At 35.3% G+C, this 14,890-nt stretch overlaps 1 protein-coding gene across 1 annotated transcript in view; it reads left to right on the top strand.

Annotated features, from left to right (window-relative positions):
• Positions 1-1,759: 1,759 nt before the first annotated feature.
• Positions 1,760-14,890, top strand: part of LOC127438812 (lysine-specific demethylase 4B-like) — a 55,129-nt gene continuing 41,998 nt past the window's right edge. The window contains exons 1-5 of the mRNA XM_051694680.1: positions 1,760-1,877; positions 4,637-5,072; positions 9,844-10,019; positions 10,306-10,420; positions 10,551-10,744. Coding sequence (XP_051550640.1) covers positions 4,656-5,072; positions 9,844-10,019; positions 10,306-10,420; positions 10,551-10,744 — 902 coding nt within the window. The 5' untranslated portion in view covers positions 1,760-1,877; positions 4,637-4,655. The remainder of the gene's footprint in view (positions 1,878-4,636; positions 5,073-9,843; positions 10,020-10,305; positions 10,421-10,550; positions 10,745-14,890) is intronic.

Here is a 14,890-nt window from a genome sequence, read left to right as displayed (position 1 = left end):
AACTAAATTGAATCTATATGAACTGGTCATGCCCAAGTACGGTGTTTGTATTTTATTTTTTTCCGACACATTTTTTTTGTTAGCAGTAGTTCGTCATTAAAACGTTAACAAATGTTCATAAGAATGAGTTGGCTCTAAAATCCTGTTTTAAAGATCCATGAGTTTAGGGTGGCATTGCTTTTCTAGCTCGGCCTTATGAAACGTTTTTATCGTAATGTCGTTATTGTTAACTAACTGAATTTAATCTAAAATGGATTCATTTTAATCTCATAGTAATTTATGTGAAAATGTTTGAACTTATCCTTTTTTCACCCTCATCCATTGAAAAGCAAAATGTTTAATATGCACAGATTAATAGATATACTATCCCTCTTTATTTGCTTTGCTGTTTAACTGCTGTATGTGATTTAAGAAATGGAGTGTCATTTTTCCACTAACCTCTGCCGTTATGCAAACAGTGGTCATGCGTATAAAATCTACAGAGTTCTTATTCAGGATTTGTTTTTCAGGTTCTTTTTTGCATTTTTATAGATGGATGAGTTGATCCTGGATAATGTTTTGTACGCACCTGGTCTGCCTTGACTTTTCAGCAGTTTGAGGTAAATCCTTGAACTGTTTTTCGCACAAACCCCAACAGTTTCTCATTCAGGAAGTATTTAATGTATCGTCTTGTCACCCAATGATGTTTTTTGCTTGTTGTAAGAATTATAGTATTTGCTAAATAAATGCCTATGGCTGCAGGTAATTGCTTTTATTATTATGTTTTCTTTTAGTTATACCTCAACTATTTCTAATATTTGCGTAGACTGGAGTTGTATATTCTGAAATTTAAATTGTATATTTGTAGCACTTGTATTTAGCCATTTTTGTAGTGTTTGGTGCATAGCTATTTCTTTGCACTGGGATGAGTGCTATATTTTTCAATAAACTGTATTGAACTTTTATATAAAATAAAACCCAACATGTGTGGTGTTCTTTCCCTTATATTTGTAGGTGTTTGTACACTTATTAACTTAATGTTTTTTTACTGAAAGGCACTAATGAATAATTACGACAAAATCCTTGACATGTAAAGACAAGTTTGATCTTGCACCTCTCTGGCATGAAACTGCATTTCCATGCTTTCAACTTGATTAATTTGGGATGTTTGAGGGAAGCCTAGCTACCTAAGAGTTTAAGTTCAAAGTTTAGTTTCATAAAGCTCCAAAGCATGATTTTGTACAAAGTATTTTGTAGAACATATGATTTATGTGTAATATACATATTTATATTATTGTATAATAATAGTCTAATAAAGTAACATATGCTATACTACATTGATAGCATTGATCGTTAAGACACAAAGTGAGCCAATTTACCTGAATTCACCCTATAGACTACATAGTGTTATTTGGCTATGTAGTGTATAATCTGATCATTTTATACACCGTGTACTGTGAATTTAAAAACTAAAATGGATTTTCCCCTCTATAAATTTTATATTGTGAGCAATGAAACAGAAATATTCGGAAAATATGAACAATATGGGACATAAACCGCATTAATTTAATCTTAAAGGTATTAAACAGTCGAACGAGTGTTGTTAAATATGTCCTACCGGAAGACATACTACTATCGCGTATAGTACGTGCTTTCCGTCATAGTAGTATATACTAGCACAACACTATTGGTCACTCAAAGCATCAATCAAACACAGCAGCCAATGGCAGATTACGTTGTACATCAATGCAACCAATCACAGCACACGTCACGCTGCAGTGGGCGGAGACGAGGCCCAGCGCTGCTGATAGACAATATCGAGCCTTTGGATTCGCGAAAACGAACAAAATCGAGAAGAAATCAGCGAAAAACGAGTCAATAACGACGCAGAGCGGCAGGTAAAGCGATAAATGAGGCTTATATTGTGTTTTGTGTCGACTCTGAGGGCGCTGGAGGTGTTTTTATTGTTATTTGTGGTGTTATGGAGCAGCTGTGTGTTGATGCTTGTCAAAACTGGAGTAGAAATGCTGCAAATGAGAATTATAGGCGAAATAAAGCACGCGAATCTACATTCACACGTGTATTTTTTGCATAGAGCATTGTATTAGATGTTTTTGCGTTGCTTTATTAGTATAGTACGTGTTTTTTTAATGCATTTTGTCCTTGTAGACATGATGATTTCAGCTGTAGGCTGGACACATACACAAAGGCCATTTAAACCCCTTCTCAATCTGTCTCGTGCTGTTTGAACTTGAGCTGGGTTGACGAATGCAGGAAATTTGCATGTTGTTATTTATTATTTACACAATTTTTGGTGTTTATGGTCATTCATCAGCCTTTATGTGGTTGTTGAGATCAAATTAAATGCAATATAGTAATTGAAAGTTGCATACTCGGCTGGGATGCATTTTGTATGCAATTAATGATTTTTCACAATATTTCTTGTCTTTATGGTAACGTATAGGCTGTGATTATATATATTTTTAATGTAATAGTAATTTTTTTCAGGTGGGCTGATTTTTGCATGCAATTAATGATTATTTTATGCATGCATAATCTCTAAATTAAAGCACGAGCCATAAGTTGTTGGTAATATTGTAATTAAAATTTGAAGAAAGCAGTAGGAAGTTAACTATTGGTTTTAACTTGAGCTGGGATTCATTTTTGAAATATTAACATTATTATAAATATTATTATTATTACGTTTTGACCCTCAATGATTGATAAAGCACAGAAAAAAACTGATAAAAATGTAGAAATACATTACAATCTTTAAATTGGTCATATTTACCTTGTTGATTTTGACATTGCTGCATCAAAATATGGCAGAAAAAATTACTGCTTTAGATTAAAAAGTATGCCAATTCGAATAAAATGGTCAAATGCAGTCTAGAACTGTAAAGAACAACATGCTTAAGTATATTGATATGATTTGTGTGCAGAATAATCTACAGATTTTTTAAATCTTTTACTATTCATTGTGAAAAAATGTATAGTTTGTCCATTTATTTTTCATTGTTGTTTTTCTACATTATTGTAGTTTCATCTCACAGTTTCTATGTTATTGATAAAAGTGTGTGTTTCCATGTCTAAATTGTGGTTTTTGCTCACAATGGATTTATAATGGGACCTTTTTTTAAGTTTTAATTTGGCAGATTTTAACAACTACAGTTGGATTTGTTTTTGGTAAACAACCTTTATTTTAACCATTTTAAAGTTAGTTTATGAATCAAACAGTCTTTCATGAATTTGTGACATGTACTTTATTATAACTGAAGGGTTTGACAGAATTTCACCTGCCTTTATTCATGTAATCTGTGTTGTAAATCTTAAAACTGTGAAATTTCTCTGCTGAAAAGCTAAAAGGAAAGTTTTTTTTTTAATTTTTTTTTTTTTTTTTTAAATCAATGACTTCAGAAAGAATGAACAACTGATTATATAAAGTAACATTTAAACATTTAAAAAAAAATAATCTTGTACAAAAAATTAAGAAATTCAGTAGTTGAATCTTTGCCTGTGAAACGTCATTTGGCATTAAATAAAGTTTTTGAAATGCTATTTTAAAGATATGTAAAATAAGTAATGAAATTGAAATGTGAAACTTAAATATTTAAAATAGGCTAAATTAATTTTTTATTGAACTTTCAGTAGGATTTTACAAAGATAACATTATAAACATTGGTGAAGACACAAATATTGAATTTTTTTTGGTACACTTGGCACTTAGAAATCTTAAAGAGCACCTATTATGGTTTTTAAACGTGCCTAATTTAGTTTTAAAGGTCTCATACAATAGATTTACCCGCATCCAAGGTCAAAAAACACTTTAATTTGCTCATCATTTAAATTGCAGCATTACCTTTTTTTCCCAGTGTCAAAAACGACTCGTTCAATGATCCGTTGTAAAGGATTCATTCTAAACTCCTCCTTTCAGAGAGCCTACACTGCTCTGATTGGTCAGATGTCCCAGTCTGTTGTGATTGGTCTGTCGCTTAGTGTAGTGTTTGAGGGCGGGTCAAAGCTGTTCACGAGCAGCCAATGAAGACCAGAGGTGGGTTATTTGTTACCAAATTACGTAGGTTAGTACAGGAAGTAAGTCTGGAATTACAAACGACTCATTTCAGATGTTCAGAATCGGTTCTTTCTTTTGGGCGTCAATAACTCCATATTTCGTGCACTTTGATTTTTGAAACTTTGCAGATTTTTTACATTCACAAACAGCCATATAACACACTACATGAAAGGTAATATTTGAAAAACCATAATAGGTGCTCTTTAATATTTTTAATGTTATTGTAGTGTAAATTTATTACTGAGTAATTTTTAATTCAGAAATGTTTTTCTTTTTGGTCTGTATGATCTTTATGATGTGATCTACCAATCATTGCTTGACTTCAGAAGAATACATTCTGCTATCTGAAATAGCAGAACCTAGACCTTTATTCATTTTTCTTGCATATACATGTTTGTTACTTGATGTGATCTGCCTTATAAATTCAGTCTCCCAGTGTAGAAATATATGGCGCATATCTGAAAATATCGAATGAACATTGTAACTAATCTACGTCACCATTTAAACACAGTTTGCTCACAGTGTTGTGGATTTTGAAGTTGGTTTATTTTTAATCTGTGATGGTTTTTGTATTTGCGTCCACAGCTTTAGCTGACTTGCAGTCATGGACCAGTCTTCACCCCCCGACCCGAACCCAGAGGTCACGGCAGAGCCCGAACCTGCATCAGACGCCACTCTACAAACAGACGTTGTTCAGGAGTCGCCAGTAGAACCAAACCTGGATTCAAATCCACAGCCATGCGAGGAACTGCTTGCAGGTCTAGACCAGGAACCATCTGCAGAACTAGCTGCTCCAGAACTAACCCCAGAGCCACTGTTCCCAGAAATAAAACTTGAGCCATCATTCCCCGAACTAAAACCAGAGCCACCATTCCCAGAGCCCATCCCAGCACCTCCACCAGCGGCAAACTCCTTCTGCAAGATCATGACCTTCAGACCCACCATGGAGGAGTTCCAAGACTTTGGAAAGTACATTGCATATATGGAGACCCAGGGAGCTCATCGCGCTGGTCTGGCGAAGGTAACAAATAAACTTTTACCCTTATATGGTGTTAAGCAACAGGTGAAGTGAAGTTTAAATACTCCTAAATTTGTCCTTTTCCAGCTTGATTATAAATAAAGCATTTGTAGGTTGAGTTCCACAAAAAGTGTGAACACTGACTCTGTGCCACTTTAAAAATATTGTTTATTATAGCTTCCCGACACAGCAGAAGCAGCATTCTTCTTTGATCCCTAGCTGGCAAAGTGCCAGGGTTGCCTCTGTAGTCCGTACGCTGTTGTGGGTGCCACTGGACTTCGAACCTCATTCATAATGCCTTTCCATTCTTGTCGATCCATTGCGATGGCCTTGGCATCACAGGGGTTGATTCGCTGGTGTTTCAATTCTTCTTCGATTTGCTTGTATCAGGTCTTCTTTGGCGCAGATTTTTGCACCCTCCAATCCATTTGTCGTTGACACCAGAGAAGCGTATATGGTGTCCGGTTGGTGTTCATTCGGCAGACGTGCCCGAACCACCTCAACCATCTGGATTGAATCGCCTCTTCAGTCGTTGGTTGTTTATCACATCCTGTTAGGATGGTCTCGTTTCGAAGTCGATCCCAAAGAGAAACTCCCAGGATGTGCTGATGGCATCGTATTTGGAAGACCTTGAGTTTGTTTGGGTCTGACTTGAGCAGGGTCCACGTTTCTGAGCCATATAGAAGAATTGGCAGGATCAGTGTCCGGAAAAGACGTATTTTAGTCTTGCCGGAGATATGGTTCTATTCCATAGGCACCACTTGAGTGACGCAAATGCCACTGTTGCCTGGCTGATTCTACTATGGACTTCGGTGGCAGGTGCCACTTTCCTCTCCTGGACTAGGGATCCTAATTATTTGAATTCTTGCACTTGTTCAATTTGGACTCCATCGAGGTGAACATCGGCCCACGATCCATCTGTTGTCAGGACTTGTCTGGTTTTGTCTGGATTAATCTTCAGACCGTAAATTTGGGCAATCCGGGTGATATCGTAGAGATATCTCATGATCGCATCGATCATTGTATTGAACAGCTGATGGGAGGCGACATCTCCATGACAGACTGCGGTTTGGACAATAAATTCTTTGGATAGTTTGCTGCGGATCCGCACACTGCTGGACGAGCCATCATATGAAGTTTGAAGGAGCTGGATGATTCTGGGGCATGTGTTCAGCCTCCAATGTCCTCCACAGGGCTGGCCAATGGATGCAGTCGAACGCTGATCTGAAGTCAATAAAGATGATGGTGGTACAGTTGAAGTCAGAAGTTTACATACACCTTGGCCAAATACATTTAAACTCAGTTTTTCACAATTCCTGACATTTAATCATAGAAAACATTCCCTGTCTTAGGTCAGTTAGGATCACTACTTTATTTTAAGAATGTGAAATGTCAGAATAATAGTAGAGAGAATTATTTATTTCAGCATTTATTTCTTTCATCACATTCCCAGTGGATCAGAAGTTTACTTGCACTTTGTTAGTATTTGGTAGCATTGCTTTTAAATTGTTTAACTTGGGGCAATAAGTTGCTGTAATTTTGGCCCATTCCTCCAGACAGAACTGGTGCAGCTGAGTCAGGTTTGAAGGCCTCCTTGCTCGCACACGCTTTTTTAGTTCTGCCCACAAATTTTCTATCGGATTGAGGTCAGGGCTTTGTGATGGCCACTCCAATACCTTGACTTTGTTGCCCTTAAGCCATTTTGCCACAGCTTTGGAGGTATGCTTGGGGTCATTGTCCATTTGGAAGACCCATTTGCGACCGAGCTTTAACTTCCTGGCTGATGTCTTCAGATGTTGCTTCAATATATCCACATCATTTTCCTTCCTCATGATGCCATCTATTTTGTGAAGTGCACCAGTCCCTCCAGCAGCAAAGCACCCCCACAACATGATGCTGGCACCCCCATGCTTCACGGTTGGGATGGTGTTCTTCGTTACAAGCCTCACCCTTTTTCCTCCAAATATAACAATGGTCATTATGGCCAAACAGTTAAATTTTTGTTTCATCAGACCAGAGTAAATTTTACTCTTAGACTTTGTCCCCATGTGCACTTGCAAACTGTAGTCTGGCTTTTTTAAGGCAGTTTTGGAGCATTGGCTTCTTCCTTGCTGAACAGCCTTTCAGGTTATGTCTATATAGGACACGTTTTACTGTGGATATAGATACTTGTCTACCGGTTTCCTCCAGCATCTTCACAAGGTCCTTTGCTGTTGTTCTGGGATTGATTTGCACTTTTCACACCAAACTACATTCATCTCTAGGAGACAGAATGCATCTCCTTCCTGAGCGGTATGATGGCTGCATGGTCCCATGGTGTTTATACTTGCGTACTGTTGTTTGTACAGATGAATGTGGTACCTTCAGGCATTTGGAAATTGCTCCCAAGGATGAACCAGACTTGTGGAGGTCCACAATTATTTTTCTGAGGTCTTGGCTTATTTATTTTGATTTTTCCATGATGTCAAGCAAAGAGTCACTGAGTTTGAAGGTAGGCCTTAAAATACATCCACAGGTACAACTCCAATTCAGAACACCTCCTATCAGAAGCTAATTGGCTAATTTTCTAAAGGCTTGACATCATTTTCTGAAATTTTCCAAGCTGCTTAAAGGCACAGTTAACTTAGTGTATGTAAACTTCTGACCCACTTGAATTGTGACATAGTCAATTAAAAGTTAAACAATCTGTCTGTAAACAATTGTTGGAAAAATGACTCGTGTCATGCACAAAGTAGATGTCCTAAACGACTTGCCAAAACTATAGTTTGCTAATATGAAATCTGTGGAGTGGTAAAAAAATGAGTTTTAATGAGTTCAACCTAAGTGTATGTAAACTTCTGACTTCAAGTGTATGCTTCCCACATCAGGTTCTTTCTTTCATCAATTGACGAATAGAAAATATTTTATCGCATTAGCCCCGATTTGACCTGAATCCGGCTAGTTGTTCTCGGCTTGTCTGGTCACGATATTTCTTCAGCCTGTATTGAATGATCTTCATGAACACCTTGCCGATAATGGAGAGCAGACTGATCCCGTGGTAGTTCTTGCATTCCCAACTGTTGCCTTTCTTCAGAATTGGCATGATAACGGCCTTCTTCCACATTGATGGAATGCGTTCTGAGCGCCAAATCAGTTATAAGAATCATGTGAAGCCGATTTAACAAGACATCTCCTCCGGCTTTGATCGCTTCGGCGGTAACTTGATCTACCCCAACATTGGCCTAACAACTAGTGTTAATTTGGGGGGGACTATCTGTTTATCCAACTAATAGAAGATGGAAGGAGTGTTCGAGAAACATGAATCAGTATTTTTGTCGCAAAGTGATGCAGAAATTACATGCTTCCCCTTTAAGTGTAATAGATTTAATAAATCCCTAATCACAAAATAATTTTGTAACGTAACTGTATTATTTATTTGCACACCAATAAAACTTGAAATAATTGAAATTGAAAAATAATAATGCAAAAAAAAATTAACTGCATTGATGTGTTTATTCTTTAAGAAACATTAAGGATACGAATAACATCATAAAATGCTGACTTTTTTTTATAAACATTTTATTACATAATAAAATGCAATATATTATTAAACGTAAAAATGTTACTTAAACATTGTCTAATAATAAAATTAAATTTAATCACTAAATTGTATTATGTTTATTTGCATACCAATAAAACTAGAAATAATAAAGAACAATTTATAATAATAAAAAATATATCTTTTAGGAACACCAAGGATATGAATAACATCATACAATTCGGACTTTTTTAATCAGCATTTCATTACGTTAAAATATTTATGTATTATTTAAAATAATTTTGTAAGTAAATTGTGTTATTTATTTGCACACCAATAAAACTAGAAATTAAAAATAATAATGTATAATAATAATGAATAATATTAATGTCTTTTAGGAACACCAAGGATAGGAATAACATCATAAATGCTGACTTTTTATCAGCCTTTTATTTAATTAAAAATTTAATGTATTATTAAATGTAAAAATGTGTAACTTAAAAATTCAGTCTATTATTAAAAATAATGTCATAACTATTTTTATTATGTTTATCTGCACAACAATAAAACTTTGAAATAAAAGAAATTGAACAACATTAATGCATTTTTTAGGAACACCAAGGAGACGAATAACATACAATGCTACGCTTTCTTTTAATCATTTTATTATGCTAAAAATTCAGTGTATTATTAAAAATAATGTTGTTATAAAATTGTATTATATGTATTTGCACAAAATAAAACTTGAAAAAAATAATGTACAGTATAAAAGATGAATATACTGTATATATTTACATATATATAAATATAGAGTGAGAGAGACTTTTTAATCAGCATTTTATTACATTAAAAATTCAGTGTATTATAAAAAATTATGTTTTAACTTTGTTGTATTTATTAAAAAAATTCACATTTTTAGGTACACCAAGGATACGTATAACATTATAAAATGCGGACTTATCAGCATTTTATTACGTTACAAATTCAATGTATTATTAAAAATAATGTTTTAACTTAATTGTAACTAATTTATAAAAAAATCAAATTTTATGTATTATTAAAAAAAATGTAGTAAAAATTTTTTATTATGTATTTGCACACCATTAAAACTTGAAAAAACAATGTATAAAAAAATAAATACAAATTGAACTACATTGTTTTTTTTCTTTTAGGAATATTAAGGGTACGAATAATATAATGAAACGCTGATTTATTTTGTTGTTGCTGTGTTTTCCTTTCTCTGTTTCCGGTACTCAGGTTATTCCACCGAAAGAGTGGAAGCCGCGTCGGACGTATGAAACGATCGAGGAGATGGTTATCCCCGCCCCCATTATGCAGGTGGTGACCGGCCAATCAGGACTCTTCACCCAATACAACATCCAGAAGAAGTCCATGACGGTCGGAGAATATCGCAAGCTGGCCAACAGTAAAAAGTGTGTTTTGTTTGATCAGAAATCATGTTGTTCATTTTTTTTATCCACAATAAGACTGCTGCTAAAATTTCAATGAAGTTCACAAAATTTTCTGTTTAAATATTTAATAGTTTTTTTTACCTAAAAAATAGTCGATCCAATGGTGAAGTAGTTTAGCCAGGTAGATTTAGAAGATTTAGCCGTTTATTTTAATTTTTTTACAGGCAATTTTGCTTGACTTCATGATCCTTTATGTATTTTATGATTTATAAAATAGCAACTTTTTAATTGTCTTGACCGATCACAGGTACTGCACCCCTCAACATAAGGACTTTGATGACTTGGAAAGGAAATACTGGAAAAATCTGACGTTTGTGTCGCCCATTTACGGAGCCGATATCAGCGGGTCCCTCTACGATCCGGTTAGTCGCAGATTTATTTGTCCATGTTTTTACAGCTAAAAACGGATAATTTTCCACGTTGTCTCATGCATTAAACAAATTGCATTTTATTAGTCATGTAAGTGCATGTGCTTGTGTTTTCATTGTGAAGGACATTACGGAGTGGAACATCGGCCATCTGAACACTCTTCTGGATATGGTGGAACAGGAGTGTGGAATCGTCATCGAGGGTGTGAACACTCCTTACCTGTATTTCGGCATGTGGAAAACCACTTTCGCCTGGCACACGGAGGACATGGACCTCTACAGCATCAACTACCTGCACTTCGGGCAACCCAAGTCCTGGTGAGTGGCTAACACGACCACAAATGCTCTTCTCTCAGAGGACATGCACATTAAGACATTTACGTTAAAGAGGTTAAGAGTTTTAGTATCAAGTGCCACTGTAATTTTACATGAGAAAAACTAAATGTAGTTCATTTGTTGGCCACATGGGGCCACTGTTGTCATTCAGATGTGTTGTAAGCATTCTGGATGATGTCATAGTGAAAAGAGTGAGTCACATGGCTTGTGCTTTGTCTGTCGCTCTCGCACGGCATTTGAACACAGAACATGTTCTTTATAATAAAACGGATCACATGCACTTCATTATGAAGTAACTCCACTAGCATTTTAAGAGACGTCTGCAGGAAAGACATGCAGAAATTAACAGTTCTTAGGATAGAAGGATAGATTGACATTAGGGATGTGCAAAACTACACATTTCCAAAACCAGCTAGTTAATGTGTGGTCTGAATGATTAGTCGACTACTTAGCGTAAGGAAGCCCTGTGTAAATAGGCTAGTTTAGGGTCATTTCCAGCAGATCTTACGTTTTTTTTTTGTGTTTTTTTTTTTGTTGTTGCCATTATATAGGAGATAAACGTAGCTTTTTAATAGCACAATTGACTGATTTTCATAAAAAAAGGCTAAATAGCGAAACTAATAAAAAATTAATTGAAACGAAGTTAAATTATATGAATTACGCATGATTACAGGAATGTTGCTTACAGCTTATGATTTGATGTGTGATCGTAATTGTCTAGAAATGACAAACAATTTCCGCTCTGCTCTCTAGTCACTGTTTTTTCCCTTTAAAACGTCACTACTATGGAGCTATAACAATGACAAAAGCATTTGAAAAGTTTTTTGTTAATTTGATTTAATTTGACCTTTGGCCTAGTGTGTTTACGATCTGAATTTCTGAGATCTGAATGTTAGAGATTAGTATTTGGAGTTCTGAATTTCTACTTAATCTGAAAATTCGAACCTGCAATTCTGTAATATGAATTTTCATTTACAGCGGATTCCACCTTTAAAATATTAAAAACAAAAACATCTGCTGTTGAAAAATAAACATTTATAAAACAAGCCGCAAAAATCGTCACTTTTGTTGAATGCCACATGTCTAGAACTCAAATTAACAAATTTTAGATTCAAATACTTTTGTCATTGTTATAGCTCCATACACTACTAAAACTATTAAAGCTAACATAAATATCTTGGTAAACGAGTTGATTTCCCCTCACAAATCGACCGTTCTTGCATGACCATTCAACCGTCCTGACTCATCCATAATTTGCTTTCTAACAGAGTACGACCTTGACAACAACAACTCGCCAAAGGTTGAATTGAAAACGTGTGAACTAAGCACAAAATTGTTTGATCGTAAGAGAATGGCTTTGTTGAAATGACTTGTTATTCTATCAGTTGATGTTTCCTGAAGTTCAGCATGGCTTTTACCTTCCTTTCTCGCAGAGAGAGAGTTTAACATTGTATTTTGATGTTCCAAACACGCTATTTTCCGGCAGGTGGTCTTTATCCGTACTGGAACAGTTCAAATAAACTGTGTGCTCTTTCGACACGTAAAATCACCAAAGACATTTCTCGCTTTTTCTTCACGTTTCTAGTAGCTCGTTTGCACTCCCTGGTGAATATCGTCTTGCATTTTTTGTACGTTTGTGAAGGATGCATGCGTGAGGTGTGTTTTGCATACTTGCACACTAGTCCTTGACGCCCTTGGCTTGAGTCATCTCAAAAACCCCCCTGTTGTTTTCAAACTACTGAACGTTCATCAGACGCAGCTGCTCCGTCAGTGTCTTCATCTGTTACATTGAAGGATATTCCCTCTGTCAGCGTACCTTGCATCTTTTAATCAAGCTGGGAAGCAGAAATTAGGTTAGAGTTTGTAAATTCAGAGAGAAGAGAGAACTGAACCAAGAAAGGGCTTTTGAACGTAGACGATAGTTAACAAAACATGAAAATAAAGATGTTATTTATGCACCCTCATGTTGTTTCAGAATTCTGCCTCTGCTTTTGAGGATCAAACAGAAAATAAAAAAAAACGATAAATCTGTAAAATAAATGTCTTGGTCATTTTTTTTTATTATTATACCAAATCAAAACAAAAAGAAATGAAATTGTATTTTGGACAAAGAAAATGAACCATTTAGTGCCATTTAAGATTTTTTCAATTTTCATTACCGCATCATGTCTGGACGTATTTACTTCTACTGTTCTCATTTTCAATGATGATTCTCATTACCGCAACAGTCCTTTTTTTTAAACAATATTACAGTAAAAAAGATGCTGTTGCACAAAGTTATTAAAAAAATTAAAATCGGTGAAAAAGAAAGGCAATACTAACGGAGCACTACAGTGATGGGTAAGTATTTTACAGTTTTAATATAATTTGGTAATAAGAATATCATAATGATCATCTTTTTTTGCATCGTTTTTAGGACACTTAAGCACAGTTCTCATTACCGCAACGCACCGGACATTTTAATTTTACTATTCCCATTGTTGTCATTGATGATTCTCATTACTTGTCTTCTACCCTATTACAAAAAAAGATACTATTGTACAATAATTTTTTAATATTAAAATGAGCAAAAATGAAATGCAGTGTCAAAGGAGTAAAACCATGATGCATATATATTGTACAATTTAAATGTACTTTTTTTTACATTGCAGTAATGAGAATATCATAATGACCATATTTTTTCGTGTTTTACCCCACAATTTTCATTACCGTAATGCATCTGGACATTTAACTTTTACTGTTTCCATTGTTTTTAATGATGCTTCTCATTACCGCAACGGTCATTTGTTTTTATTTTACTACTGTAAATAGAAGCTGTTGTACAGTGATTTCTTTTAAAAGAAATTATTAAAATGAGCAAACATGAAAGGCAGTGTCAAAGTAGTAAATCCATTATATATATATATATATATATATATATATTAGTACAATTTAAATGTACTTTTTTTTACATTGCAGTAATGAGAATATCATAATGACCGTATTTTTTCGTGTTTTACCCCACAATTTTCATTACCGTAATGCGTCTGGACATTTTACTTTTACTGTTTCTATTGATTTTAATGATGCTTCTCATTACCGCAACTCAGTCACTTTACAATTGAAGTAATATACTGTTGTTGTTTTTTTCATCTTCCAGTAATAAAGTTATCAAATAATCATCATGTTGCGACATGCAACATTATCATGTTGCGGTAATGAGAGTTGTGCTATAATATGTACATAACTATCATGAAAATAATGTCACAATGTAAAAAAAATCTCAATGGCCCTAAAAAATAGGCTTATTTTTGTATATTAAAAATGTAATCTCATATTTGTTTCTTTTGATTTTGGACTAAAATAGGGCCAGGCCATTTTCATGACACACTTTGGGAGAATCACCCATTGGGGAATGTTGACATAAATCGTGTGAAAGGGCCTTAAGTGTCATGCCGTGTGTGGACGCGGTCCGATGCGCACAGGTGTCCAAATGGATAAGAGTTCAAAACCTTGATTCTTTAAGAAGTATTGCACAAGTCCTACTCTCTCTCGCTCGAGTATCTCTCTCTCTCTTCATCTGTACCCTCATATGCCTCTGAAATGTTTGCTCTTGATGTCTCTAGCTTAGTGTTCTCTCGCTCTCTCCGGAGGTCTGATCTCAAGTTAACTTTCCGCCACTTCTTGGCTTTGCTACGAATCACACGGAAGAAGAAAATGTGCTCACCTTTCAATTCAGCTTCATGCAACTGTGTGTGCATTCGCCCCTCCCCTGCTCCTCCGAACACCCCCTTCCAGTTTGAAATTGAATCCGTTTTACTTTTCTGGTAATTACAGTATGTTAAAGTGTGTGTGGTAACTGTTTGCCGCACCCTCTGTTCAGCCACTGTGAAATTAACTTCATTCGCCTCCAACTCTCCTCCCATCAAAGTCATAATTCTCGCCGCCTCCCGAGATCTAATGTCAGATTCTTAAAGAGTGGCCCAAAGTGGCGCGCATGCTGCCAGAAATAATCACTATGAGAGGGAGTGGCGCGACCGAGGGGATTGCTTGATTCTTATTGCTTGTTTTCTTGTTCAAGTCCTTTCAAGATTATGACAAATAAAACTGTTTTTTTGGGGGGTTTTGTGTTGCCGTTGTGGGAATAAA

Source organism: Myxocyprinus asiaticus, chromosome 50 (assembly GCF_019703515.2).
Source record: "Myxocyprinus asiaticus isolate MX2 ecotype Aquarium Trade chromosome 50, UBuf_Myxa_2, whole genome shotgun sequence".
NCBI lineage: Eukaryota > Metazoa > Chordata > Actinopteri > Cypriniformes > Catostomidae > Myxocyprinus > Myxocyprinus asiaticus.
This window is presented reverse-complemented; position numbering and strand designations above follow the sequence as displayed.